We start from the raw sequence: 27,306 nt of genomic DNA, 5'->3' as shown, positions 1-27,306 counted from the left end.
TGGATCCTGGCATGTTCAAACACTACCACTAAGTCACACTTCCAGCCCATCACTGGGGAATTCTAGGCAAGTGCTCTACCACTGAGCTACACCTTCAATCTTATAAATTCAAGTTGGGCGGCGGCTGCTGCTGCTTCTGCTGCTGCTTCTTCTTCTTCTTCTTCTTCTTCTTCTTCTTCTTCTTCTTCTTCTTCTTCTTCTTCTTCTTCTTCTTCTTCTTCTTCTCCTTCTCCTTCTTCTNTTCTTCTTCTTCTTCTTCTTCTTCTTCTTCTTCTTCTTCTTCTTCTTCTTCTTCTCCTTCTCCTTCTTCTTCTTCTTCTTCTTCTTCTTCTTGTTAAGAAAAATTAAAAAAAAAAAAAAAAAAACAACTAAATTTGGCTTCACAGACAACAATGTTTATAGTGCATAGTGCCACATCATTTTCTCTGGGTATTCCCATAGTGTTTTCAGTTCATAGCTGAGGACATTACCACAGGGAGCATAAGCCAGCCTCCATGGTCTCTAGCTGCAGTGTGTGGAGTTGACACATTCTTTCCAGCATCCTATGACCCAGATGCTGTGTTAGACCGAACGGTGGCCTTTCTAGTCCCAGTCTCCACTTCCACTCGATAGCTTCTGTTTACTCAAGTTTTTCCCATCCGTTCATATGGGTCATAATAGATTCTGATGTGTAACTTTAAGAGTTGCAGGCCTCTCCCCTCACAGAGGAATGGCTCCCACAAAGGAAGCAAACCCTTTTGTATGCATGTGTGCATATATGTGCACATACACATGGAAATCAGAGGTCAATATGGATTGTCTACCCGCAAACCTTAGGCTTTGGGACAGGGCCTGTCAGTGAGCCTGGAGCACTGTGAGGGCTGGACTGGCTGGCTGTCATCCTGCCTCCTCTCCCCAGTGCAGGAATTACAGCCACAGACTACTGTGCCCAGCTTTTTATATGAGTGCTAGGGTTCTAACTCAGCTCTTCATGCGTGCATGGTAAGGGCTTTAACGATGAGCCGTCTCTCCCAGCCGTCAAGCCTTTCTTTTAAGCCTGTCACACAGTTCAGACTTGGATGTTCTTGTGCCTTCCACAGTCATCTGCCTTGTGATCAGCCCAAGGCAAGGTGTTTACTCTGCATGGGAGAAGAATCAAGGGAAGGTTTGATCTCTGAGGTACACTCGGTGGAGGCAGCTTAGACGGCAGAAGCCAGTACTATCAGTGAGCCTTTCCAATTGAAGCTTCCAGACTCCTCCCTCCCGCTGTAATCCAGGAGTCAAGTGCCTATTCTCTCAGAAGCCCCTTGACCTTGCTAATCATGCACCTGCTTGGCCTCTGGTAGAAGTTGCCTGAGAGTTTAGCAGCTGCCATTCCATCCTCTGGGCCTGTGTGTGGGATTTCACTGCATCTGACAGATGCTGCAAGTGTCCACCCTCATCTCACCTGGCTCCTGGAAACTTTTCTTTTAATTTTCTTTTTCCTGAGGCTATTGATAAATAGTTTAGGCTAACCTGGAACTCCCTATGTAGCCCAGGCTAACCTAAAACTGCTCATCCACCTGCCTCAATGTCCCAATGCTAGAATTACAAGTATGTATTGCCATACCTGCTACGTGGATGCTTTTCTGAAAGCGTAGTCATTTGTCATATACATGTAGAATGTAAGTATATTCTAATTTCCTTGCCAATGAAGTTGTTAGAAGACAAGTGGAAGAAATGTTTCAGTACTGAAGCTGCCACCCCAGGGTGGAGCACCTGCCTAGGATCCACCAGCAAGCAGCCGGCTGGGGGTATAGCTCAGTGATAAGCCTTCTCACCTCACATGCACAAAGCCCTAGGGTCTATCTCCAGCCCTGTAAAAACTAAAGAAAAATATTTATACATGTTGCTGTAGGCCAGGCCACCACAATCAGGATTGTTGAACCCCATGTCTAAGTTCAGGTTCTTGTTGCCTGCTTGCCCTCTGTCTGTCAGTGACCATCTCTCACATCTGCTTTCCAGGTCAGCGCTTATTTGGGGAGACCATTTTGGGGCTCACCCAGGGTTCTGTCTCCGACCTCCTTGCCCGCCCAAAGCCCTGGCATAAACTTAGTCTGAAAGGACGGGAACCCTTTGTCCGCATGCAGCTATGGCTGAACGACCCCAACAATGTGGAGAAGCTGATGGATATGAAGCGGATGGAGAAGAAAGGTACCCACCCACCTTCTGCCACCCAGGCACCACCTCATTCACATATACACCCTTTCTGCAAATCTTCCCACAGAGATGGGGGATGTGGGCACTGATCCCTCATCCAGACTCTGTAAGGCAGGGCACCATAGTTTAAACAAGTTTTAATCAGTGAGTAGCACTGGGAGGACAGGGAAGACTTACCCTCTGGGGGCCAAAAGTCTGTAAATAAAGAGCTCATGGCCCTTGGCTGCAGCACAGTCTGTGATAATGGCTTATCTTCTGGGTGTCTTTTAGCTTGTCTATCAGTCCTCTACTATGTGTGCACCTCATGCTAAAGGCCCACGAAGGCGTGAAATGCTCAGTAAGATGTGTATGCTGATGGGCTGGGATTGTGGCTAGTCTGTAAAGTGCTTGCTTGACAGGCATAAGACCTGAGCTAAACCTCAGTATTATGGAAAATAAAAGAGAGAAATGCACTTTGAACCAGGCATGATAATACATAACTGAAGAAGAGGCTGGGGCTGGAGCCTCGGTGCTAGAGTACTCTTCTAGCGTGTGTAAAGCCCTGGGTTCCATCCCAGATCCTGAGGAGCAGGGAGGAGAGCTGTCATTGTTGATCCATTTTACCGAAGGTCTGCCACACTGGGACCTCGGGGTGCCCCTGCCCATCAGCCACAAGCCTAAACAGTAGCTCTCCACCCATCAAGCACCACCTCATCCTAAGACATGGCCCAGTCCCATACCCTCCAGGGCAGCTCCAGGCAACACCACATACTTGAAAAGCCTAGTGACTTCCCCATTTGTTAAATTTAAATTATGTTAAATTTCAATAAAAAATACAGAGTGCGGGAGGCAGAGGCAGGTGGATTTCTGAGTTTGAGGCCAGCCTGGTCTACAAAGTGAGTTCCAGGACAGCCAGGACTATACAGAGGAACCCTGTCTCGAAAAACCAAAAAAAAAAAAAAAAAAAAAAAAAAAAATAGAGAGAGGGGTATGGAGGACCTACTAGACAAGTCAAGTCAGGTATAGGGCCTTTAAAAGCCATCACTGGGGAGGCTGAGACGTGAGGATAGGTTCTAACTCAGTTGTTCTCAGCATGCACACAGCCCTCGGTTCCATCCCCAGCAGCACTTAAACCTAGTTTTAATGTCTTTCTTTAATGGCAGCATTGGGAGTGGAGGCAGGAGGATCAGGAGGCCACCTAGTAAGTCTGAGGAACTCTTAGAATGAAAAGAGAATACAAGGCCTGCCTGGGCTACAGAGTGAGTAGACCAGACCAAGCTCAAAGGTGAGACCTAGCTCAAAGGTGAGAAGCTAGCAAGCACTGCTGCTGAATTCCACCAGCTTCCAGTACTTACCAAGATAGGATTGAGGTGCCCCACTCCCTGTCAAAGACATGTCCACCCACCTAAGGTGTGACTCAAGGCCACCCCCAAAGCATTTCCCCGTCCCTTCAGATGTCCACAGGAAGGCTTGTTCATCCCCTTTCCCTTCGCCACCCCAAATTAGGTGGTCCAGACTTTCCAGGCCTCCAGCTTCCTTCCACATGGGCTCTGGTGCCATCTTGTGTCTCAAAAGTGTTACTGTCTCCATTGGGCCTGGACCATCTCTTCTGTGGGGTCTGCAGTGTCACTCTCCAGTCCTGATGGCCCGTTCCATCTCCTTAATACTTCTTTCTCATCACCTGCCTTACCCCAGTCTGCTACCTAAAGTAGCGCTGCCTTTATCTCACAGCCTCTCTGTTTCCTCCTGTCAGTCTAGCCACCGGGGTTCCTCCCCAACATCTCTCTCCTCAGCTTAGAGTTTGTTCTTTATCTTGTGGAGAATGGTTGGGATCAAACCCAGGGCCAGTGTGCAGTGATTTCATTCTCTACCATGGAGTCACACTCATGTCACTTCCCATCAGGAAGTCACTTGTCTTACTGCTCTTCCCATTTCTTCCTTCCTTCCCCTCTCCCTTCCTCCTTCCCTCCCTTCCTTCCTTGTCTCCTCCTTTGTTATTAAGATGGTAGCCCAGCATGATCCTGACCTGACAATCCTTCTGCCAGTATCCCCTAGAGCTTGCCTTCTCCTCGGTCAGGTTCCCTACAGAGCACCTCCTCTGGCTACCCTTGCTTGCTCCCTCCCTCCAGTCAGGCTCTCAGCCTGTGCTGCCCAGCACCATGGGCCCACTCCCATTCTCCAGGGCTTTAGTTTCCCCACAGTATCAAGTCCAAAGTCCAGCCTGGTCCTTCCAAACATTCCTCCCTATGGTGCTGTCCATCCCCTTAGATTCTTCAGCCCTTTCTGTAATACCATTGGCCCCTGGCTGTCCTCATGTCCCTAATCCCTTCTTAGCTCCTCTGTGGGAATGTTCTATGATGTTCCATTTTGATGAACTCTTGCCTCAGTCATTGACTTCTATTATCATTGTCTTCTTTCCTTTCGACACGATTCTACCCACTCTTTCTCTAGACAGGGTCTCACACAGTCCAGTGATGACCTTCATCACCTGGTCCTCCTGCCTCTACCTCTCAAGTGCTAGGATTACAGGCACCCACTACCTTGGCTTGGGTTTCCATTTTCTAAACAGCCTCCTGTCATAGCCCATTTTTTCTAGTTAATGCAACATCATCCTTTGAGATGATCTTGAAATATCCTCTCTTCTGGGAAGTCTCTCAGCCCTTTCCAAGCTCTGTCTAGTGATCTCTATTAGAACCCCTCTCAGGCACCCAGTGTCTCTGCCAGCAGGGTACTCATCAAGCTGGATCTTTGTGCAGCCCTCAGTGAACTGTCGGGTTGGACAGGGACAGCTAGGAACCCACATGACATCAGAGTTGGCCTCAGTCTATGCTGAGGACAATGTGGTTCCACTGCAGGATTTTATTTGGGGGTTTTTTGTTTAGGCTCTCCTGGTTTCCTTTGGTTTGGTTTTGAGTGCTAGGACTCAAGCCCAGGGTATCATCTGCTAGACAAGCACTCTGCCATTGAGCTGCAGCCCAGCTATTTGGTTTTGGGGTGTGGTTTTTTCCCCACACTAGGTCTTAGTATGTAGCCCAGACTGGTCTCAAATTCATGATCCTCCTGCCTCAGTTTCCTCAGTGTTGGTATTACATATGCCCTACCACACCCAGGCTGTATATCTTCAGCATCCTGTTTTGTTCCTGGGGCTGAGGCTTTGAGCTGGTTTGCCAGCTGTCCCTGAATTCACCTGTTTTTGTTTCTCTCTCTCTCTCTCTCTCTCTCTCTCTCTCTCTCTCTCTCTCTCTCTCTCTCCTCTCTCTCCTTGCAGCCTACATGAAGAGGCGACACAGTTCTGTCAGTGACAGTCAGCCTTGTGAGCCCCCCTCTGTGGGTATCGACTACAGCCAGGGCGCCAGCCCCCAGCCACAACACCAGCTGAAGAAACCTCGTGTGGTGCTGGCTCCAGAGGAGAAGGAAGCGCTGAAGCGAGCATATCAGCAGAAGCCATACCCGTCCCCCAAAACCATCGAGGAACTCGCCACACAACTCAACCTGAAGACCAGCACCGTCATCAACTGGTTCCATAATTACAGGTAGAGCCCTGGCAAGACTCCCAATGGCCAGACCATGCGAGCCCACGTGGTCAGGCACAGTGTGGCCTGGGCTCCTAAAGGGAGACCCCAGGCCAAAACATGCAGTGTAAACAGCTGGGGAAAGGCTGGTGTCCCAGTGTGCATGTGCGTGCTCGAAGTCAGAGGGCCTCTCAGGACTCAGTTCTCTCCCACCACCTTACAGGACTCTAGGATGGACTCAGATGGCAGGTCTGTGTGCACAGTGCCTCTGCCTGCACCAGCCCTGCATGGACAAGGCCCTGCTTGAATCCCCTATACCCTCCAAAGCCTACTTTCCTGTATAGCTTTTCTAGATATCAAATGCAGGGCTGTAGCAGTGTGGCTCAGTGGGAAGGTTAAGCATAAGTGTTCCATCACTAGCTGTCAAGTAAACTGATGAGTTAAAATTAAAAGATAATATCATCCCAGTACCTAAAAGACATCAGGAAAATGAAAAGTTTCAGTCTAACCTGGGCTACAGAGTAAGATCCTATCTCTGAAAGTAAATAAATAAATGATGTATGTCCTCCAACCAGTGCTCAAGCCCAGAATCACTATTTACCAAGACAAGTCCCACATGTCCACCAAGGCAGCTGGTGTATTAGGCCAGATCCTATACTCCCCTCTTGCCACTTCCAGCCGTTTACCTCTGCCTTACTGACTAGAGCAAGCTTCCTCCACTGCAAAGCCCTGTAAGAACTGGCATGGCAGTGCACACCTAGGAGGCTGAGATAGATAGCTCTAGGCCAACCTGGGCTCAGAGAGAAAGCTTGAGAGCAGATGAACTCAGACGTCCACATCGGTTTATCTAAGCTGCAGCTAGTAAATGGCAATGCCAAATCTCAAACCCATCGTCCTTGCATCCTATTTGTAAGACTTGGCTTAGCTACCCACCTAAGCTGCCAGCCGCTGGCTGGGCAGAGCAGAGCTCGGTGCTTACCTTGCTGCCATGAGGCTTGAAAACAGACCGTGAGCAGAGCCAGCACCAGGGACTCAAGTTCCTGAAGCTACCCAAGGAAAGCTGATGCAACCTGGGTACTTCTGCGACCTATCAGAACCTCACTTTTCTGAACCACAGCTTAAAAACCTTCAAGAGAGATGGTTCAGCAGTTAAGAGCACTGGCTGCTCTTCCAGAGAACCCAGGTTTGGTTCCCAGCACCTACATGGTGGTTCTCAGCCATCTGTAACTCCAGTTCCAGGGACATAACACTCTCTTCTGGCATCCCTGGACACCAGGCATATAATGGGTACACAAACATAGATGCAGACAAAGCACTCATACAAAAATAAGGAAATATGACGGACGTGGTGGCTCATATCTTAAATCCCAGCACTGGGAAGGTCAGCTTCCTTCCCTCAAAAAAACAGTCTTTAGGACAAGGTTTAGATTTTATTCTAGCACAAACAAGTAACTATGGACCAGGTAGACTACTATCCTAAGGTTCTCATATCTTGAGCTAGATCCACACCCCCAAAATGAAGCCTAGGACCACACTATGCATTCCCTTAGCTGTACCTTGTAGTGCAGCCCTATAACCCTAGCTCTTCAGGAAGGTGAGACAAGAAGACTCAAAATTTAAGACTTTAGGGCAAATTCAAGGGAAACTTAGAAAGACCATGTCTTAAAACCTAAACACTCAAGAAATATTGGCGGGATGTGACAGCACTTGGCTAGAATCAGCCAGTCTGGGGTTGAGGGCATGGCCCAGCAGACATGTCTGCTTGGCTTAAAGCCCTTAGTTCATTCCTCTAATAGGGTACTCCCTCATTTAGTAATAGCATGATCAGATAAAGAAGTCTTAGCCATTTCCAGCCCTAGGGTTTTATAGAGGCCCACTTTCTGCAAGACACTGGGCTTGGTGCTAATTCACCCAAAGATGCTTTTCCAACAGTGGACATTTCCTTATCATGCAGGAAGACACACCTAGAAAGTTGACTGACTGAGCCTAGGACTATGAAAGTGATGGGGAGTTGAGGGGGCGGGCTCTACTTAAGGACTCTGTGAAGGAAGCATTCTGTCCTGGCATTCAGTGTCTCAGCAAGTGACCTGCGCACATTCCCACCTAAAGCTGGGAAACTTGGTTGGGGCTGGAGAGATGACTCAGTGGTTAAAGAGCACCAGCTGCTCTTCCAGAGGTCCTGGGTCTGATTCCCAGCGCCCACGTGTGTTCACAACTGTCTGTCACTCCGATTCCAGGGGTCTGAGGCCCTTACACAGACAAACGTTTGGGCAAAACACCATCGCATAGGAAATAAAATAAAACAAAGTTAGAAAAAAATTAGTTGAAACTAGGCATGGTAGTCCACACCTTTGGTCCCCACACTTGGGAGACAGGAGCTGGCAAATCTCTGAGTTTGAGGCCAGTCTGGTCTCCATACAGCCAGAGCAAAAGTAAGACCATATCTCAAACAATATATAAATAAACTTAGTTGGAGGGATGGATCAGACATTAAGAGTACTTCCTGCTCTTCCAGGGAGATTGGTTTGCTTCCCAGCACCCATATGTAGCTCACGACTGCCTGTAACTCCAGTTTCAGGAGAGCCATAGCACAGATACATACAAGCAAAGCACCCATACACTTTTTTTTTTTTTTGGCTTGATATACTAAAAGCACATACTTAGTTTCCTTCCTACTTGATCAGCTGACTCTTCCTTCAGAGTCGGGAGTCAGCTGAGGGTACACCATTAGGTGGAGGCCTGCTAGAGGCCCCTGGCCTGTGGCTCACAGCTGGAGTTACAAGACTCCCACCTTGGACTACATTCAATAATTGGTTTTCCACTGAAGTTTCATTTATTAAGTCAGTAAGTTGTTAGCACTGCCAAGAGCTATGCTTTCTGCAGAGTAGTAATGGACCATCAGGGTAAGATGGAGAAGGAAGAAATGGGCCAGCTAATAACTACAGGATGGAATCCCAATTCTCAGGACTATGAAACACAATCCTAGGTTCAAGGCTAGTCTGAGTGAGCCACGTGACAAATTCAAGGCTATCCCTGATCTGGTGTTACAGAACAAGGCCTGGCCTCAAAAATAAAATAGGGCTGGGGAAGTAGCTCAGTTGGGAGAGAGCCTCTCTCCCTGGGAACCCCAGCACTGGGGAAATGGACTGGAAATTCAAGGTCACTGGCTAATTTGCAAGTTCAAGGCCAGTCTGGGATACTTGACATCTTATCTCAGAAATATTAAGCATGTGGAACATTATCTCAGAGAAGGTGGTAGAATCTCCACACAGGCAGGGTTTGGGGAAGGGAGAGGTGCAGACCTGAGCAGGCTGGCTGTGACTGCAGCAGGTCACGTGGCATGGGGTGGGGCCAGGCCTGTGCGCAGGAACCTCACAGCTGCCGCTTGTGTCTCTCAGGTCTCGGATCCGCAGAGAACTGTTCATTGAGGAGATTCAAGCTGGAAGCCAGGGCCAGGCCGGTGCCAGCGACTCACCTTCAGCTCGAAGTAGCAGCCGCGCTGCACCCAGCTCGGAAGGCGACAGCTGTGACGGCGTGGAAGCCACGGACGCCGAGGAGCCGGGTGGCAACATAGTGGCCACCAAGTCTCAGGGAGGGCCGGCAGAGGTGGCCGCAGCCCCGGCAGACCGGGAAGAAGCGACGCAGCCGGCCGAGAAGGCGAAGGCACAGCCACTATGCTCGGGGACCCCAGGACAGGACGACGGTGACGACGCGGGCCGGCCTAGGCCACCTCCCGAGGGCCTCGCCGACGCCCCAGCGCCCGTGCCAAACCTCGCCGCACCCGCGGCCGGAGAGGACGCCGCTACCTCAGCCACTGTCCCGGCCACCGAGGCCCCCGGGGCGGCCAGGGCGGGCCCTGCCGAGAGGAGTTCTGCGTTGCCAAGCACCAGCGCGCCCGCGCGAAGGCCCAGCTCACTGCAGAGCCTCTTCGGTCTGCCCGAGGCCGCGGGCGCCCGGGACAACCCTGTGCGGAAGAAGAAGGCTGCGAACTTGAACAGCATCATCCACCGCCTGGAGAAGGCAGCCAGCCGGGAGGAGCCCATCGAATGGGAGTTCTGAAGGCGCCGGGCCTCCGGGCCTGACCAGCAGGGCCTCGCCGGGCCTCGCCGGGCCCGCCGGCGCCTAGCAGGTCCCCGGGCCCAGTCGGCCCGGCAGTGTGGGCTGGGGCCGGCCGTGCGTGCAGGGCTGTGCCGAGCCAGCCGAGGCCTGGACGTGTTGCGCACTTAACGCCCTGCGGGCCACAGGGCAAAATCGCCATAGGCCAAGGTGCATATAGAAAACAAAGGAGCATTAAGCCCAATCTATGTCGTGTTTTCAAGGAAGAAAACGGAAATGTGTAGTCAAGCTTTTTTGTACCCTGAAGTGTTTTTTTTTTTAATTGCCCTAAGTGATTTCCACAGGTTCTGGAATAACTCTTTACAGCTTTTGCCTTGTGCCCTCCTCTTTCGTGTGGGCTTTAAAAAAAAAAAAAAAATCAAACCCACATATTAAAAGGGGGCTTTTTATCTGCCATCTAATGGCTTCAGAGCGATAATACACTATTATCTTCTTAAACCAGGAAGGGGGGGATTTTTTCAGAAAAATTAAAAAAAGAAAGTTTTTTGTAGCTGTTCAGTTGCCACTAAGAGATTGCACAGTCAAACCGACTCTAAACACAGTAGTTTGGATTCCTAAATATTTTCAAGAAAAGAATCTTCTCGTTTGAAACTTTGAATTAAAATAAAACACATTTACTCCACATATTTTTTAACAAAAAAAAGAAAAAAAAAAGAAAAGTCACATCAGGAAAAGTGGTAGCTGACGTAGTGTTTTCTTGTACGTAACTAGAACCCTGACATGTAGTGCACATCGATCCATAGCTTTAACTGACTCTGCGCTTTTGCTGGCCAGAGTTTGTTTAATACACTCCATTCTAGGCCAAATCAGGACAAAAAGAAAGATCCGAATCTAGGTATTTTATAATCTGCTTTTTAACCTCTAACCGCAGAGCACGCTGATCAGACCTCATATCTCGGAGGTTTAGGAGACAAGTTAGAACTGTAGCATGTACCGGTTCATTTTGTTTTATTTATGGTGTCTATGTCTGTGTTGGCACATCTGCGCATGTGCGAGCGTCGAAAGGAAGGAAATGTAGGCCCGCAAGGTCACAGCAGTTAGTCCCGCACGTGCAGGCCACCGTCTGCTCATCTTTCCTTGGCACAGAAGGCACCTCACCTCATGCCACTCTCCAGGGCACCTGACAGACTGAGCCCCCCCCCCCCGGGACGCCGTTCCCTGTGCTCGGGCTGGCGCAGCTCTGCGCACACCCTCTTCCTCTCTCTTCTCATCCCCTTCCCACCACAAGCACTGATAACCCGACCTACTCGTGGGAAGCATCCTTTCCTGCAGAAGAGAGAACGCTGCAGTCTGAGCTCTACTCCCACCCCTGTAGAGATGGCCCAAACGCACCAAAATGGTGACACTCCTCAATTCCAGACCAGACCATTGGCCCTTCATGAATTTCTTCTCTCACGATGTTTTTTTATGCACAGTTTAGGGCAATCTAAGTACAAATCAAAAGTCTAACTTGTCTCTTGATTCCTCCCGTTGTCTATGTGTATATGCGTGAGTATAGAGGTGGATGAAAGTGTGTGCGTGTGTGTGTGTGTGTGTGTGTGTGTGTGTGTGCAATTTTATACGTCTGTGTATTTTCTTAAGTATCTGTGCACACATAGAGTGCATTACTGCCACCTTTTTCAATAAGCTGGTTTATCAGTCATGGCTTCTACAGGTTTTGCTAATTTAGACTCCTTATTGCCATATCTTTAAACTAACAATAGATGATTTCGGTATATATATATATTTTTTTTTGCTTATTTATAGGTGCTGTATTTTATTATCTGATTGTTAGGAAGGGATGAAAGGGGCAAATATTCTTTAGAGGGATAGACTGCCGGCAGTATTGGGTATAATTTACAAGATGTAGCTGTCATACTGTATATTACTGATTGAAACTTTTCGACCGCGTTGTGTGTCACTGAAACTTTTGTCTTAGGTCAACGTCTTTGGATGACATTTTAATGGTGCATTCATTATTTCTTAAGTTTAATTAATTAATAGTACTTTTTTTATTTGGGAGGGTGGGAGGGAGTTCTAATTTTAAAGGCATCTCCCACTGTTGCACCTCAGCGTGCATTGTTATTCCTTAGCTTGTAGGCTTTGACTGTCAGATGTGAAACCACACTTCTTGCATGATGTTTGGAGCTTATGTATTTTCATTCACAGTCTTTCAACCTTCAGCTGCAAGCCCTTAGTTGGAGTTTTCACAAACTGTAAGAGTCACGACACTAAAGACAATGCCTTTTCATGAACGAGAAGTTTCCAAGAGGCTCTAGGAGGCTGGGAGGCAGGCCCCTGGCTCTGTCTTTGGATGGTTGCATCACTCCTAAGCTTGAGATCCGGGTTCGGTGAGAAGAGACTTCACAGTGGAGGGATGGAAGGAGAACACAGAGTCCCACCTGGCTCTGTGCAAGGATGTTGAGTGAGGAAGTGCTCATTCACACCAGGGAGTCGTTAGGGCCAGGGAGGAGCAGGGTCACTGGTGGGATCGTGGTACTCCCTCCACAGAAACCTCAAGGGAACCTGTCATCATGTGATGATCTTAAATACCTAACTTTCACTAGAGTGAGAAGCAGCGTTAACAGGACCGAGGAGGGTAGTGTGCTAGTTTCAAAGGCATGTCTGTTACTTAACTGCAGCATTAAATCTGAGGAAATGGAAGTTGAGGTTTTTTCCCATCCTGGCAGCCACACGGTAGCAGTGTAAGACAGCCTTTGACTCTTCCAAACAAGTTTCTTTCATTTTTGAAGTAGGTTCTTATCAATTTCCATCCTGTCTCTTGTGCCAGACCTCCATCTGGGTGCTTGATACAATCACTTGGTTAGGTTTTTGCTTGAGTTCTGTATTTGTATTTTCTTATTTATTATTATTATTATTATTGTTATTATTTTGAGATCCCAACTTGATGGTATTTGGGGTTAAGCTAGCACTGTCTGTAGTATGTCTAAGAGCTGCCAGTAGATAACACAGAAACCGGGGGGGTTATATCTGCCTCCTCCTCATGTCCACCCTCCCTTCCCAGTGTGAGTCCAAGGGTTCATCTCTCATCTTGAAAAGCAATATTCAAGTGCCTTGAACAGCGCTCCCTCATGTGGTGACCTTCCGCTGGCTGGAGATCCAAGCAGTAGCTCCCACAGACAGCCAACCATCTTCCTCATACTCTCAGCTTAAAAAGCTGAATTGTACTTCTCCCCAAGGGGAAAAAATGGTTCCATATAAAACACTAACACTTCATCACAAGCCACTGTTCCATTTCAAATGACTTTTTCTTAATTAGAGGCAGTAATCCTAACTAGGTCTCCTGCCATTACCCAGTTGGCTAAGTGGGAGCCTGGCATGAAATCCATGTTCACACCAGGCCTTCTTGACACCTCTTGCTTCATGGCATCCGAAGTGGCAGGAATATGGGTTCTTAGACATCTGCCCACTCACTTCCACTCTGACCTGGCTCCAGTCACCACCTCCTTGAAACAGTAGTCAGTTGAGATGTCTGACCACTGCGTACTAGACCTCTCTCTTAGAAAATACAATTTAAAAGTGCAGGCACTTAGCTGGAGTTGATACCTTCCTGGCTAGCCACCCTGACAAATACCACACCTGGAAGTGGCTTGTCCTGGGTTCCAATCAGGGCAGAGTCCCGGGGATGATGTAGTAGGTGTTGGGCCACACCACTCAGCCTTCGTGCACAGATGCTTCTGCTCCCAAAGCTCAGGTGTCCGTCTCCTTGGTAAGCTTCCCTCTGACGGGCAGCTCTTTTCTCCTTGTTGAACGTCAGATCTGGTAGATGGCCCAAAATAGAGCAGGGCTGTGAGCTGAGTGTTCCTCTGGACTCCTGTGGTCTTGTGCCTGTGACCGTGCCATAGACCTTACATGACCATCCTTCTCTACAGCCAGGGCCGTGTTGAGCCGTGAAGCTTATAAGCAAGCTCGGCAGGAGGCAGCCCACATCCAGTTCAAAGGGGGCACGCTCTAGGCATCAGCTAAGCACCCAAGGTTGTATAGCTGTGAAAGCCCCAGAGCTGGGGAGTCCGAGTGCTGATACTGGAGATGCCCTCCCTGCCTCAGCAAGACTGACTCTTTGTCCTTTCGAGGCTGTGTTCTCTTACACAGGGCTCGGTGGGCTCTAGGGACCCTTGGGATGTTTGGTTCCCTTCACATGCTTCTGCTCTCATTCAGACCCCTGAGGCTGGGAGCCTTCCTTACAGAGGAGATGGGGTAGAGCAAAGGTCAAGAACACATTGGGGGAGTGGAAGGCTTTTGGCTGTGTTCCTCCTGTCCTTCAATGTCTCCCCTTTCCGTTCTCTTCTACCTCGCCACTTGATGTCACTCAGAATTGTGAGGGAAGTGGCCTGGGGCGGGGCCGGGGGTGGGGGGGAGGCTTAAGAGGCTACAAGCTAGACCGATCATCTCATCTTGCTTGGCAGGTGTGCTTTTTGCCTCCTTCAGTGAGCACATCCTGAAGTGGTGTCTGGAGTCTGCTAAGCACAGGAATTTTCCTGTTGGCTTCCAGCTGTTCTTGAAATTCCAGCAGCTGTTGGGTCTGTAGACAGGAGTGGTCTCCAGCCTCAGAAATTCTTGTCTTTTGCTCTGCCTTCCCACACAGCTGTCAGACTCCATCACAGCCATTCCTTTGGTCCTGGCTTATCCCCAAGTAATATGAGCACACTTTCCCAGGAACTGTGGCTGTCCGAGTCTCTTGTCCCTAGACCTTGCCATGAGCTCTGCTTTACAAACACAGCTCTCTCCAGGACAGAAAAGGTTGGACAGCTTTCTTCCCCATACATGCTTGGTCTCTACTTCCCAAAAGAACACATCAGTTTCTGTTCCCTATGGGAGGAAAGCAGCTCCCAAGACTGTCGGTGGGTCTGGGCCATACTGCTCTGGTGGACAGAGGGTACCTGTAGGACATGGTTCCCATCATGAGTTCAAATTCACTAGGCACAGCTGTCACTGCAGTTTCTCTGAAACTGAATCAGGGGAAGGCTTTATGGCCACTTTAACCCAGGTGGGTGAGATTCTCAAGTGGCTTGGTTCCTACCCACCAGTCTGACCAGTAGACTTGCATGCTATGAGAATGGGCTGACGAGAAATTTTCATTCTGCCAATGCTTTTTAGATGGAAAGTGGAGGTAGGAACAAGCTCCTTAGTAAAAGATACAACCCCAAGACCTCAGGCTCAGCCAGTGGAAAAAGACAGTTGAGGAACAGCAAAGGAAAAGCCAGGATTCCCCTGTGTACCACTCAAGGACCTGCTTCTTCACCGAACCCCTGCCCAATCCCCATGCCCGCCCTCCTCTCCTCTCCTGTTACCTTCCCTCCAAAGATTCCACAGCCATGTCTTCAGTGGCATATCAAGTTTTCATTTTTGGACAAAGTGACATTTAGCTTTAACAAGACATTTCCAAAGCTCCTGGTCTCCTTTGAAATGCTGACTTTAAAAGTTCAGTATTGTTGCCAAGAATGGGGGTGGGGGGCTAATGAAAGAAAGACGTTAGATTATGCATGAATGTGCACTCCCCAACCCTCGGTTATTCAAATTTCAAATGCCTTTGAGTTGCTTTTCATAGATGGTTTTAGTTTGCTCATGTTAAGTAGTCTGTTACTGTAATTTTCATAGTATTCTGGCTTTAATTTCTACCACAAATATGCTATGTACTAAGCTTTCTGTGATCAGAAAGGAAAGGTGCCTTAAATCCCAATACCACGCCTCTATCCCTATGGAAAATATATCAGAAGCACAGCGCCAGGAAGCATTGGGACTTCCGTTGGCAAAATAGGACACCATTCAGCAAGACACATCCAAGTGGCACGGGGCTGCTTTTGTTTGCTAATTCCTTTTTTTTTTCCTCCCAACCCATAATTATCTTTTATTTGTTGTTTGTTTTATTTTTTTGTAGTTCGCTTTAAACAGGAAGCACTTAATAGATGGCTCTGTGTCGAAGCTCTGTGCAATGGAAATCACGTTGCTTTGGTTGGGGGGGTTGTTTTGTTTTTCTTTTCTTTTTGAAAAAGATAGCGTTATTGCACACCAAATGAACTCCTAAGTAAGCTTTAGAACCAGGATCGATTCAGGTCGTGGATGGGTATGTTCACTGTAGTTCTGTGTGTTCATGAACCAACGGACAAGCTGGCCTCCCTTGGCCACTGAGGCTCAGCCCTGAGCCCTGGGTCATGGCTGCCTGGGTTCCAGCAGCAGGGAACTTTCCCGAATGTCTGGCCCCACAGTCAACCCTTGAAGCACTTAACCCTCTCTTTGTGGAGATAGACCAACTGCTACTGATCTGTCAGCGTACTCGAGGGTGATTATAAAAGGATGTTTCTTTAAGAAAAAAAAAATATTTCTATCTATCCTCTTCTAATTTATTATTAGGTTAATCATTTAAGTACTTATCAGGAGTGTGTTGTCATTTTGTGTTGTTGTTGCGAATGCTTTTGCTGTCACTCCAGTGGTTAACTGTCCCTTGCTCCCCACCTCTCTTCTCCCCATCCCTGAGTCCAAAGAGGTCTGGGGACCAGCAGTGGGAGACACGAGGGACAGAAGGGAGTCCTCCAGCACAATCAGACACCTGTCTCCCTAGTAGCCACTCAAACCTGGCGGTCTCTACATATCTTAACTGTTCAATCCAGAGAGTTGACGAACAAAGCTACCCATGTCAGGCAGTACTGAGGGGAGGCTTGCTCCCAGAGGCACTGCGATGCAGTGAGAAAAACAGAAAAGCCAAGTTCAAGTTTCCCCAAAGCCTCCTAGAGCCTCTGTTAAAACTTCTGGGTTCATGAATGTTCGGCGAGCCTGGATCAGGAGAGAGGCAGGCAGTCTGGCCAAGGCCGTCACCCTGAGCCGGAAGGTGGTTTCTCAGTGGTCCCCACAGGTGACCACGACTTTGATTTTCATTGTCAGTTGTCTTTCTTTGCATTCAAAGTTAGTCAAAAGCATCTTTTGAGGCAACAGGTCTTTCCTATCACTGGAGGTGGCTAGAGCCCCCACACCTGGGCATGGGTTGAAGAACACTTTACCCTCCCATGCCAGGAAAGGTAGAGAAAGGACTTTCCATGGCTGGAAATACAACCAGCAAGAAGCCCCCATTGCTTGCTCAGCAGAGGGTGGGGGTATGTAGGACTGAACTCTACCTGGGAGCAGCAAACTTAAAAAAGAGGCTCACCCCAGGGACAGGCAAAGGGCCTGCTCACCCCGTAAGGCAGGGCCTTTACCCCCAAACAGTCCACTGAGCCCAAATCCAAATTTCTTTCTGTATCGTATCTTTCCCATTCTTTGAAATCTGGGAGGGGGAGGGTCCTACTTATCTCTTTTGGGGGTAAAGGTCCTCCAATAAAATTTCCCCATTCCCTCAAGGGTTTCTATTTGTCTTAGTCTATGCATTTCTCTTTCTACGTCTCTCTAGTTCACTCCTCCCACCCCAACCCAAACACACACAAAAGAGACATGTCATGTCCCACCCTCTGAGACCCCCCCTGCCTCAGAAGAATGCCGGACATTTTGGAGACATGAGAATGCGTTTTTTTTTTAGAAAAGCCTTCAAGCATTTTGAGAGTAGCTTGTCATAAGCTGACAGTGGGGAGGAATCAGCCCCGTGACTTTCCTGAGTCCCTTCCCATAGGACAAGAGACCTAGCTCTTTGCGTTTGTGCAATAACTACTTGCTAGGAGAGCGGGTGGCGCCACCCTCCTCTAGACTACTAACCCAGCACAAGACACATGTCAGCCCTTCCCAAGCCCCTCCCCCATCATGTGTTACATTTTAGCAGTATTTACTTTTTTTCTGTCAGGCACTAAGTCTTAGGTGTTTATAGAGCTTGTGTGTTAATACAATCACAGATCTTTTTATTTTATTTTAATCCTCACCAAGACCCAATTGACCAAAAAGAAGCGAGAGGAAGAAAAAAAAAATGTAAAAGATGTCTCTCTCCTTTTTTTTTTTGTTTTTTTTTGTTTTTTGTTTTTGTTTTGTACAAGTAGTTTTGAGAAGCCTTGTGTTGCTGTGACCATCTCCTATCACAGTCTTGATTTTCTTGTGATTTGTTTTTGGCATTTAAGAGTTGGTCCCGGCTGGCGTGGGGGTGGGGGAGGCACCCGTCGGCCCCTCAGCGCCGTCCCTTGTCTTTGGTTAGCCATACGAAATGTTTGTTCTCTGCACTGTCCAACGGTCCCTATTATGATACGGAGAAGCAATATCACCGAAGCTCACACCATGTATTATTATTCACTAGCACCCTAGGTGTGATAATTGAAGTAAATATCTTTTATACAAACACAAGCGCGTGTGGGCTGTTTTTATTGAAGATCTCTCCACCCTGAGGAGCAGCAGCCGCCTCTTAGACACAGATTCAGTGGGCACCCCAATCGTCATTCACTTCCTGCAAACCCTGTTGTCACATGGCTCTTAGGTAATGCTGGGAGAAGCCTGGGATATAGAGGATTTGGGTGTTGGCAGGTTCCGTACCCAGTGAGCAGGCCCCAAACGCCTGCCTGCCTGCCTGTCTGCCTGCCTGCCTGCTTGCTTGAGTCACTCCCTGCCCCTGTATCTTTGAAACAAGCACACATCTTCTCCGGTATCTGCCTCCTTGTCTGTCACTATGAAGGGACATCCTGGCCTGTCTTGCAGGCCCGTTATGAGGGCCACTGGTCTCTGTTGTGGCTGAGTGTGGCCCTCACTTCAGGATATTGTCAAGGATGACAAGAACAAAGATAACATTGTCACCCCCCAGGAGCCAGAGTTCTGTTATCTCTAGGGACCTCAACTCAGGGAGGACCAGGTCGGTGGCTTCCCTGCAGAAAAGAAGTCGGGATAAGACAGTATGAGTGGAGCTGATAGTTATTAAAAGACTGTTTTAAATTTAGTGCATATATGGGTACATGGGCGTCTCCTGTGGGAGTCAGGAGACAACTTATGAGAGTCATTTCTCTCCTTCCATGGATCAAACTTTGGTCCTCAGGCTTTGTGGCAAGCACGTTTACCCAATGAGCCATCTTGCTGGCCCCAACATTGCTCATTCAACTTTTAGGCACAAAGGTTAAGAGAAGAAACGAGGCACTTGAGGAAGACCCTTCTTTCAAGAATGTCACTCTTGCCGGGTCCTATGGGGAGTTGGTGGGGGCTAAAGTCATCATTCAGGGGTTGCCAAGGGATTTGAGTGACATCACAGGGTGTTTCCTGAGGGTCACCTGATAGGGGTAAATCCTGCAGGAAAGTGTGGTATCGTTAGTCAGAGTTACCAGTTCTGTCTGGAAAAGGAGTGAAGCCTTATCAAAGGCCTATATATACATGCCGGCAGTAAGCTTGTGATTGTAACATAAAATGCTTATATACAAAAGGAGTATGCTCTCAATGCTGGAAGCCTTCGGCACAAATGTTAACAGTGTTGGGATTGGTCCTTTTTAAAGACTTCTTTTTATGCTGTGTGTATGTTTTGCCTACTCATAGATCTGTGTACTGTCCAGTTCTGCAAGCTCGCCTCCCCTCCGGCTAGGAGCCCTGAAGCTTCATTCAGACACTCAAGGGACATACTTATCAGTATCATTGTCTCCAAACATTAGCCCCCTTCCATTGGAAAATTGTCAGGAAACCACCTGAGCCTTACAAGGTGGTATTGGATACATTTAGGGCTAGCTCATCAACTCAACCCACTTACCTAGGTTTAGGGATGCCCCCACTTAAAATATATATGCGTGTGTGTGAATGTTGTGCCCACATGTATATCTGTGTACCCCATGTATACCTGGTGCCTAAGGAGGCCAGAAGAGTGTATCAGATCTCCTGGAACTTGAGTTACCAATAGTTGTAAGCTACCATGTGGGTACTGCAAACTGAACTCATGTGGTCTCAAAAGGTAGCCAGTGCTCTTAACTGCTGAGCCATCTCTCTAGCCCCAGCCTCCCTCTTTCTTTTTTCTTTTTTTTTTTTAAGATTTATTTGTTTATTATACGTAAGTACACTGTAGCTGTCTTCAGACACTCCAGAAGAGGGAGTCAGATCTTGTTACGGATGGTTGTGAGCCACCATGTGGTTGCTGGGACTTGAACTCTGGACCTTGGGAAGAGCAGTCGGGAGCTCTTACCCACTGAGCCATCTCACCAGCCCCAGCCTCCCTCTTTCTACAGATACTTTAACCAAAGCCACGGTGACAGCCCATGCCTGCAACCCCACATTTGCAAGGCTAGGGCAGGAGGTCAAGAGTGTGAAGTCACTGTTAGCAATATAGTAGAAGACCAGCCACATCTGTGTAAGATTCCATCTCAGAACAAAATATCTATTAACTGAGTTGAATTAAACAATTTATTTTTCCCAGAAAGCTTCCCCAAGTGTTTTAATGTAATCTCTTATTGGCCTAGAGCTAACCCGGCTGCCTGGGGAGCCCCAGGGATCTGCCTGTGTCCATCTCCCCAGCCCTGAGATTACAAACCCACCTCTGTACCTGGCTTTTTTCTTTTTTAGATTCTATACATGTGGGTGTTTTGCCTTTGCCTGTATACCATGTGCATGCCAGGTGCTCAAGGTGGCCAGAAGAGGGCATTGGAACTGAAGTTACAGATGGTTGTGGGTCACCATGTGAGTGCTGGGAATTGAACCTGGGTCCTCCGGAAGAGCAGTCAGTGCTATTAACCACTGAGCTCTTGCCCCAGCCCCACACTTTTTATATATATGTATGTGTATATATATGTGTGTGTGTATATATATATATATATATATATATATATATATATATATATATATGAGTTTTGGGATGGTAAGCACTTTACCAATTGAGTATCTACCTACCATCAGTTTAGTTAGTTTGCTTGCTTGCTTGAAGGCGGGTGCCCCAAGCTAGTATGAAACTTGCTATATAGGTGAGGACAGCCTCGAACAATTGATCCCCCTGCCTACACCTCTCGAGTGCTAGGATTCTTGTCTCCTGGCATGTGCTGCGATACCCAACTCTGCCTGTGTTTTTGTAGAGCTGTTTTATAAACTGCCAACTTGGGAGGCAAAAGCGGATAGAAAGGTTCCAGGCTGCAGCTGGGAGACTCACCCACTGTAGGCACGTTGCCAGCTCTCCAGGAATAGGCTTTATACTGCCTCCCCTAAGGATACGTGGGTCTGAATCAAATTAGAGGCCTTAATGCGGTGGCTCTCAGCCCCTCTGGAGGTCGCACATCAGGTAGCCTGCATATCAGGTACATCATATTTGGAACGGCAGCAATATTACAGTTATGAAGTGACAATGAGATCATGTTATGGTTGGGGGTCACCACGACATGAGGATCTGTATTAAAGGGTCGCAGCGTAAGAAAGGTTAAGAACCCTTAAGGCGGGGGCTGGTGAGATGGCTCAGTGGGTAAGAGAACCCCACTGCTCTTCTGAAGGTTNGGAATTCAAATCCCAGCAACCACATGGTGGCTCACAACCATCCGTAACAAGATCTGACGCCCTCTTCTGGAGTGTCTGAAGACAGCGACAGTGTACTTACATATAATAAATAAATAAATCTTTAAAAAAAAAAAAAAAAAAAAAAAAGAACCCTTAAGGCTTACTAAGATGCTCTGAGAAAGTACAGTTACAGATAGATATACAGGGAGGGACTGTGAAAAGGGCAGTATATTGGAACAAGAGAGCTGTCTGTATGCATTCTGTCCACTGTATTTGACAGAACATCTCAGGGGCTGGCCAGCACTGGTGAGAGGACAAAGCCCATTGGTCCCATAGTTCACCATGGTCCCCATAAGGTGGCAGAGATCTGGATCTGGCAATGGAGGGGCTACAGGTGTGGCTCAGCCGCAGAGCACTTCCTCGGGATTCTTCAGTGAGGGGCCACAGGCTCAGTGGTAGAGCCCCTGCCTAGAATCCCCCAGTGAGGCTGGGGCAGGGCTCAGTAGTTGAGTGTTTGTTTAACATATATGAGGCCCCACATTCAATTCCCAGATCTACCAACCTAAGATGCAATAGAAGACAGCAATGACTAAGGCCTTGTCTGAACCACTGCTAGATAGCTACAAAGAGTGGGCCAGGACACACAGGGCCAAGAAGCAGAGGCTAGTACTGGAGAAAGCAGATACCAGGAGGAGAGAGAAGCCAGCTTAAGTTCAGACCTTCTAAGACTGAGTTAAATACCAAACTGAATTAGTTTGGGAGGCATGGTGGTGCACACCTATCAGCACAGATTAAGGAGGCTACTATGAGTCTGAGGTCAGCTGAGTGAGACCCTGTCTCAGAGAGAGAGAGACAAACAGATAAGGGAGCTATACAGCAGAGAGCCCCAGGCGCATAGATAAGGTAGGTTCATGATACTCAGCGGTGATAAGAAAGAAAGAGTGTGTGAGACCCTTTGCCCAGGTAGCACTCAGAACTTAGCAGAGAGAAATAGCAACCAGGTCTCCTGAGGAGTGGCTGGCAGAGTTGAGTACCTGGTGCTCACAGCTGATGCAAAAGATGCTGATGCAACCTAGCAATAGGCAGGGCTTGTGGGTGGTCTGAACAAATTCAGGTAAGGTAGTGCACAGCAGAGTCCAATTGACGACCTGAAGGAGATAGGCATTTGGAGACTAGACAAGTCCTTTCAGTGGGACCAATGGGGTCGATTTGTTAAGGACACTTAGCAAGTGCACTGGGGTATTTGCAGGCAAAACAATGTGGTAGGCATTTCTCAGTGTTCATGAGGTCTTGTAGATTCAGGGTAAAGGCGACACAGTGTGCATTGATTAGCTAGTCCCCCCCCCCCCAACCACCACCACCACCACCACCACCACCACTACCTGGCCTGCAGGAAGCTAATTTAACACAGCAGGGTCCCTTGCCATCAGAATAGCCATGACTACAGCGCTGTGCCTCTCTGATCCTACCGTGATAACGTTCTTGCACTTGACCAATCTGCAGCCTCCTTGTGCCTTGATTCTGTTCCCCTTTATTTATTTATTTATTTATTTAGGCACTAGAGATGGAGCCATGAGCCTTGTACCCTAGCTTCTCACTAAGGGATTCTACACAAGGGTCCTATGGTTGAGCTACAACTCCAGCTCCCCCTCACTGGGGGAGTCTAGGTCACAGGCTCTACCACTGAGCCACGCCCCGAGGTCCCCAATGGATTAGGGGTTGGGAGAAAGAGTCTAGGCAAACACTGACTGCTCTAGCTGTGCTATATAGCCTTAGCCCTTGTTTTATTTGAGACAGGGTCTCACTGTGTAGCCCAGGCTGGCCAGGAACTCAAAATCCTGCTACACTATGATTACAAGTGTGAAATATCACACTCAACCCTTCATGCCTCTGCTTTATATCAGAGTCTGGCCTCCTTAGGTCCCAGCCTTGATAGTATTCCTCTTCCTTTACCTCTGTGAAATGTCTTCCTTAGGAAGCCCTTCCAGATTCTTCCAGGAGACGAGGTTCCACAGACCCGTGTAGGGGGTGAAGAAGTCTTAGCCTCCCCCCCCCCCAGGCCCTCATCACACTTCACCCAGTATACTCCTTTCTTCCCAGCACCTTCTTGCTCAGGCATGCTACCCACCACTGGATACCAACTCACTCCTGTCACTGCAGATGTGCAAAGCTCTTCTTCTATATTCTGGCTGGTCTGAACTCCATGTGTGAACCAAACCATACCCTTGCCAACAGCTCTCCAGCCCTCAGCTCAAGACACCATGCCCTCTCCTTATTCATAAGCTGTCCCCCTACCACTGGGCCTGAACATACTCCCTCCAAGGGTTTGCCTCACCTACCATTCCTCAGAGTCTTTGCCTTCCCCCCTCCCCCACTGCCTTCAGCCACCCTAAGCTAGGGTCTCTCCAGCCTCCATGTGTAATCTCAGGTCCCCAGATCCCAGGACTCCCTAGCCAACCACGGATGCTTCACACTTCATGAGCCATGCTGAGCTGCTGCCCACACCTTCCCCATGTGAGGGTTCCAGCCCCATACTTCCTCTCCTGAGGTCAAACACCCCTCCTACTGTCGCCCTGAAGTTGACCTGCCCAAGTCAGAGAGTTTGCCCAAGGTCATGAACTCCCTAGAGAGCAGGCCTAGAATCCAAGCTCAGTTCTGGAACATTCCAGCTCAGGACCTTCCCTTCCTGGCACATGGCCATCTAGAGACATGACCAAAGCATGTTAGTATGCATGCCCCTGCCTCCAAACAACAAGGCAGGCTCAGCCACCATTCTCTCTAAGTAAGGTCTGGGGATGGCGCCCCTCCAGCAGGGCGCTGCATCCGTTACTTTTCTCATTGCTACAACAAAATACCAGACAAAAGGAACTTAAGGGAGGAGTTTCTTTGGGCTCAGAGTCTAAGGGTACAAAGAGAGAGAGGAGTGCTGGCGCTCAGCTCATTCTCTCCTTTGCATGCAGTGAGACACCAGGCCATGGATGGCACTCCCACATTCAGGGTGGGTCTCCCCTCTTCAGTCAACGCGGTCTAGAAACCCCCCTCACAGATACGCCAGGGTGGGGGGTCTCCCAGATGAGTCTAGACCCTGTCAAGTTTAATGTGTGTTATTAATCATCACAGGGGTCAGGCTTCTCCTCCCTGTGTGGAGTGGCAGGTGGCAACCCAGAGTGCCCTAGACCCTGTCCCTTCGGCCTCACCCCACAAGCTCCCTGCCCTGCTCTGCCAGCCTCCTGTTCAGCAGCATGCCCGCGCCGACCACTCAGCATCCCCCAAAGCCGTGCCTTCAGGGACAGCCCCTCCCCCCAGACCTTCATCCCTAACCAAGAACCCTTCACTGCTGCCACGCCATCAGGGAATATTTTCAGCCACAGTGGCAAGATCTCAGGCCAGCCCAACACATTGTTCACTGGCGAGCAGGCCCTACCTCCAGCTGACCTGGGCCAGCCTAAGACCTGAGTGTCTGCTCTCAGGGCGCTTCACATATGGCCAGCATGGCTCTGATCTTCACGAGGGCCTGCCTTTCCCCCACGCCCAGCAACCCACTTGACTCACCACGCCTCTTCTGTGTCCATGGGCACCTCTGGGAGCCTCGGGTCGCTCCCAGGCTGAAATGGCCACAGACTGGTGACAAATAAGACAAATGGGCCAAAGTGTCTGATCCAAGCCCCAGGCAGTGATACACCAGGGTTCCCTGGTAACCCCGTGATAATTTATACACTTTTAGGGACCCATGGTCACTCAGGATGGGTAGCGGTTGTTTCTTTATAGGTTCCCCTCAGCCCCACCCCCCTAGCCCAGGGCACAGGTCCTTTGATATGGGACCGGTTGGTGGATATTCAGAAACTGAGCCAATCCCTTCCTTCTACCTGCCTGTCTTTCCCGCCGTAAATGATACCCAGAGTCCGGTTGGCTTTCTGTGACTGTCTTCTCCCTCTGTCTTGATGCTTCTGTCTGTCTGCTCTCTTAAATTTGCACCATTCAGTGAGGAGGTAGGTTCTACGGTGCCTCCACTGGCCTGGGTCAAAGGATTATGCATCAGGCCAGCAGGCCATGACCTTGGTCCCTCTCCCGGCGAGGGTCTTGCCCTCCACAGCTATCCCTCCATGACCTGGTCTTACACTCCACCCTGTCACCTCCTTACTTCCATCAGTACCACCTAACCTTGTAGCCCAATAGAATGACAGCCAGTCAGAGTCGGAGCAGTGGGGGATGTGTAGGAACAGGCCCAGAGTGTCCTGTAAAGCCTCTGCCGTCGGTCTCTCCCCGTGGGTCAGACCATCAGGGTGCAGAAGGGGATGCTCACTGGGATGACAGTGGGCCGCCCTCAGCCCAGGGCCCAGGGCCCAGCCATCACGCTCACACACTCCTGCTTTCAGAGAAGCACTAAAGCTAACCAGAACGTGAACAGTTTCCTGTCAGGACGCACAGGAGCCTTGGGACTTCAGAGAGTGCACTGCCCCCTGGTGGTCATGGGCGGGACTTAGAATGAAATTTATTGTCAGGGCTTTGTTTAATATGTGTAAGTGTTTTACCTCCACGCGTATGTGCACCACGTGGGCGCCTGGTGCCTGCAGAGGTCAGATAAGGGTGTCGGATCCCCTGGAACTAGAGTTACAGATGCCGCCATGTGGATGCTAGGAACTGAACCTAGGCCATCTTGCAAGAACTCTTGAAGACTTAGCCCATCTCTCCAGTCCCCTCCTGTAACAGGTTTCTCAAATGAAAGACAGAAAAAGTGATGCCAAAAAGCGGAGGTACAAAGAACACTCAGTGGTAGAGCCCCCTGCCTAGAATCCCCCAGGGAGGGGCTGGGGCGTGGCTCAGTGGTAGAGCCTCTGCCTAGAATCCCCCAGGGAGGGGCTGGGGCGTGGCTCAGTGGTAGAGCCCCTGCCTAGAATCCCCAAGGAAGGGGCTGAGGGCGTGGCTCAGTGGTAGAGCCCCTGCCTAGAATCCCCCAGGGAGGGGCTGGGGGCGTGGCTCAGTGGTAGAGAGGTTTTTAAGCATGTTGAATGTTCAAGGCCTTGGGTTCTCTTTGTAGCATCAGGAGGTGAGGGAGTAAAGGTCAGTAGGTGCTTTCTTGCTAAAACCCTGCTCTTAGGAGAAAGAACAGGGTTACAGGTCAGGGGACATTGGGGGGCCACCCCGCTACCACCACTACCTTCGTCTCCACCATTGCATCCGAGGTTGATGCAGTGGAGACTACAACATGTCTGTGGGGAGGTCTCAAGTTGGAACAGCTCCCTGCCTGACCCAGTGCACCTCATCCCCTCCTACCTCCGAGTCTCCTGGGGCACCAGGTTGTGGGGCAGTGTGGAGGAGGCAAACAGAGCCCTCGGGCGTTCATGCTTTCAAACTTGGGTTTGTCTGCAAGGTACCTAGGATCCGTGTGTCCCTGGACTCCTCTGATGGCCGCGTCTTCCTTTCACCACAGGGCGCTGTGCGGAGCTGCAGATCCACCTCACTGAGGCCACAGCCAAGGCTGTTGAGCAGAAGGAGCTGATCGCTCGCTTGGAGCAGGACCTCAGCACCATCCAGTCCATCCAACGGCCTGATGCCGAGGTGAGCCTCCGCCTGCCCTGCTCACTCGCACCCACTCTCACCCCCTTGTGTGTCCCGGAACCCAGAAGTACTGACTTCCCAAGTCTGCAGCCATCTCCTCGGCCTCCCCACGGGGTTTTATTGCCCCGTGCAGGCCACCTTTTTTCCAACCTCACGGCAGATGCCACATGGCTTACTCCGACTGGTAGACAGCACCGTAAGGCCGGCACTAGCTTGTGTCTAGACACTAAAAGTTCAGGGGCAAAGCAAGGTCACACAGGCCCAACTGCACAGCTGATGGACCCATGTCCTGTGAACACTGGCACCTAAAGGGGCCACTTGTCGTTTTGATTTTTGAGGTTCTTTTTTTAATATATGCTATTGCCTGCATGAATGTCTGCATTATGTGCATGCAGAGTCCAGAAAAGGGCATCGGATCCCCGGGAACTAGAGTTTGGGATGTTTGTGAGCTGCCCGTGTGTGGGTGCTGGGAATTGAATCTGGGGCCTCTGGGAGATCAGCCCCTTAACATCTTAGTCATCTCCTCAGCCCCTCATTTTAATTTTATTAAATTAAATATATTCATTCATTCATTCATTCATTTATATATGTGTGTGTGTGTGTGTGTGTGTGTGTG

General features: G+C 49.3%; 1 protein-coding gene across 9 annotated transcripts in view; it reads left to right on the top strand.

Annotated features, from left to right (window-relative positions):
* The window catches only part of Cux1 (cut like homeobox 1), a 321,311-nt gene that overhangs the window by 285,641 nt on the left and 8,364 nt on the right, over window positions 1–27,306 (top strand). For 5 of the 9 annotated variants that reach the window (XM_021222676.2, XM_021222675.2, XM_029533474.1 and 2 more), the window contains 3 exons: window positions 1,984–2,172; window positions 5,426–5,690; window positions 9,068–10,013. In XM_021222676.2, coding sequence (XP_021078335.1) covers window positions 1,984–2,172; window positions 5,426–5,690; window positions 9,068–9,728 — 1,115 coding nt within the window. In that variant the 3' untranslated portion in view covers window positions 9,729–10,013. Of the gene's footprint in view, window positions 1–1,983; window positions 2,173–5,425; window positions 5,691–9,067; window positions 10,014–26,562; window positions 26,691–27,306 lie in introns of those variants that run through there. The other 4 variants (XM_021222682.1, XM_021222681.1, XM_021222678.2 and 1 more) reach the window with 1 other exon arrangement.

The sequence above is a fragment of the Mus pahari genome, chromosome 23 (genome assembly GCF_900095145.1).
Source record: "Mus pahari chromosome 23, PAHARI_EIJ_v1.1, whole genome shotgun sequence".
Classification (NCBI taxonomy): domain Eukaryota; kingdom Metazoa; phylum Chordata; class Mammalia; order Rodentia; family Muridae; genus Mus; species Mus pahari.
This window is presented reverse-complemented; position numbering and strand designations above follow the sequence as displayed.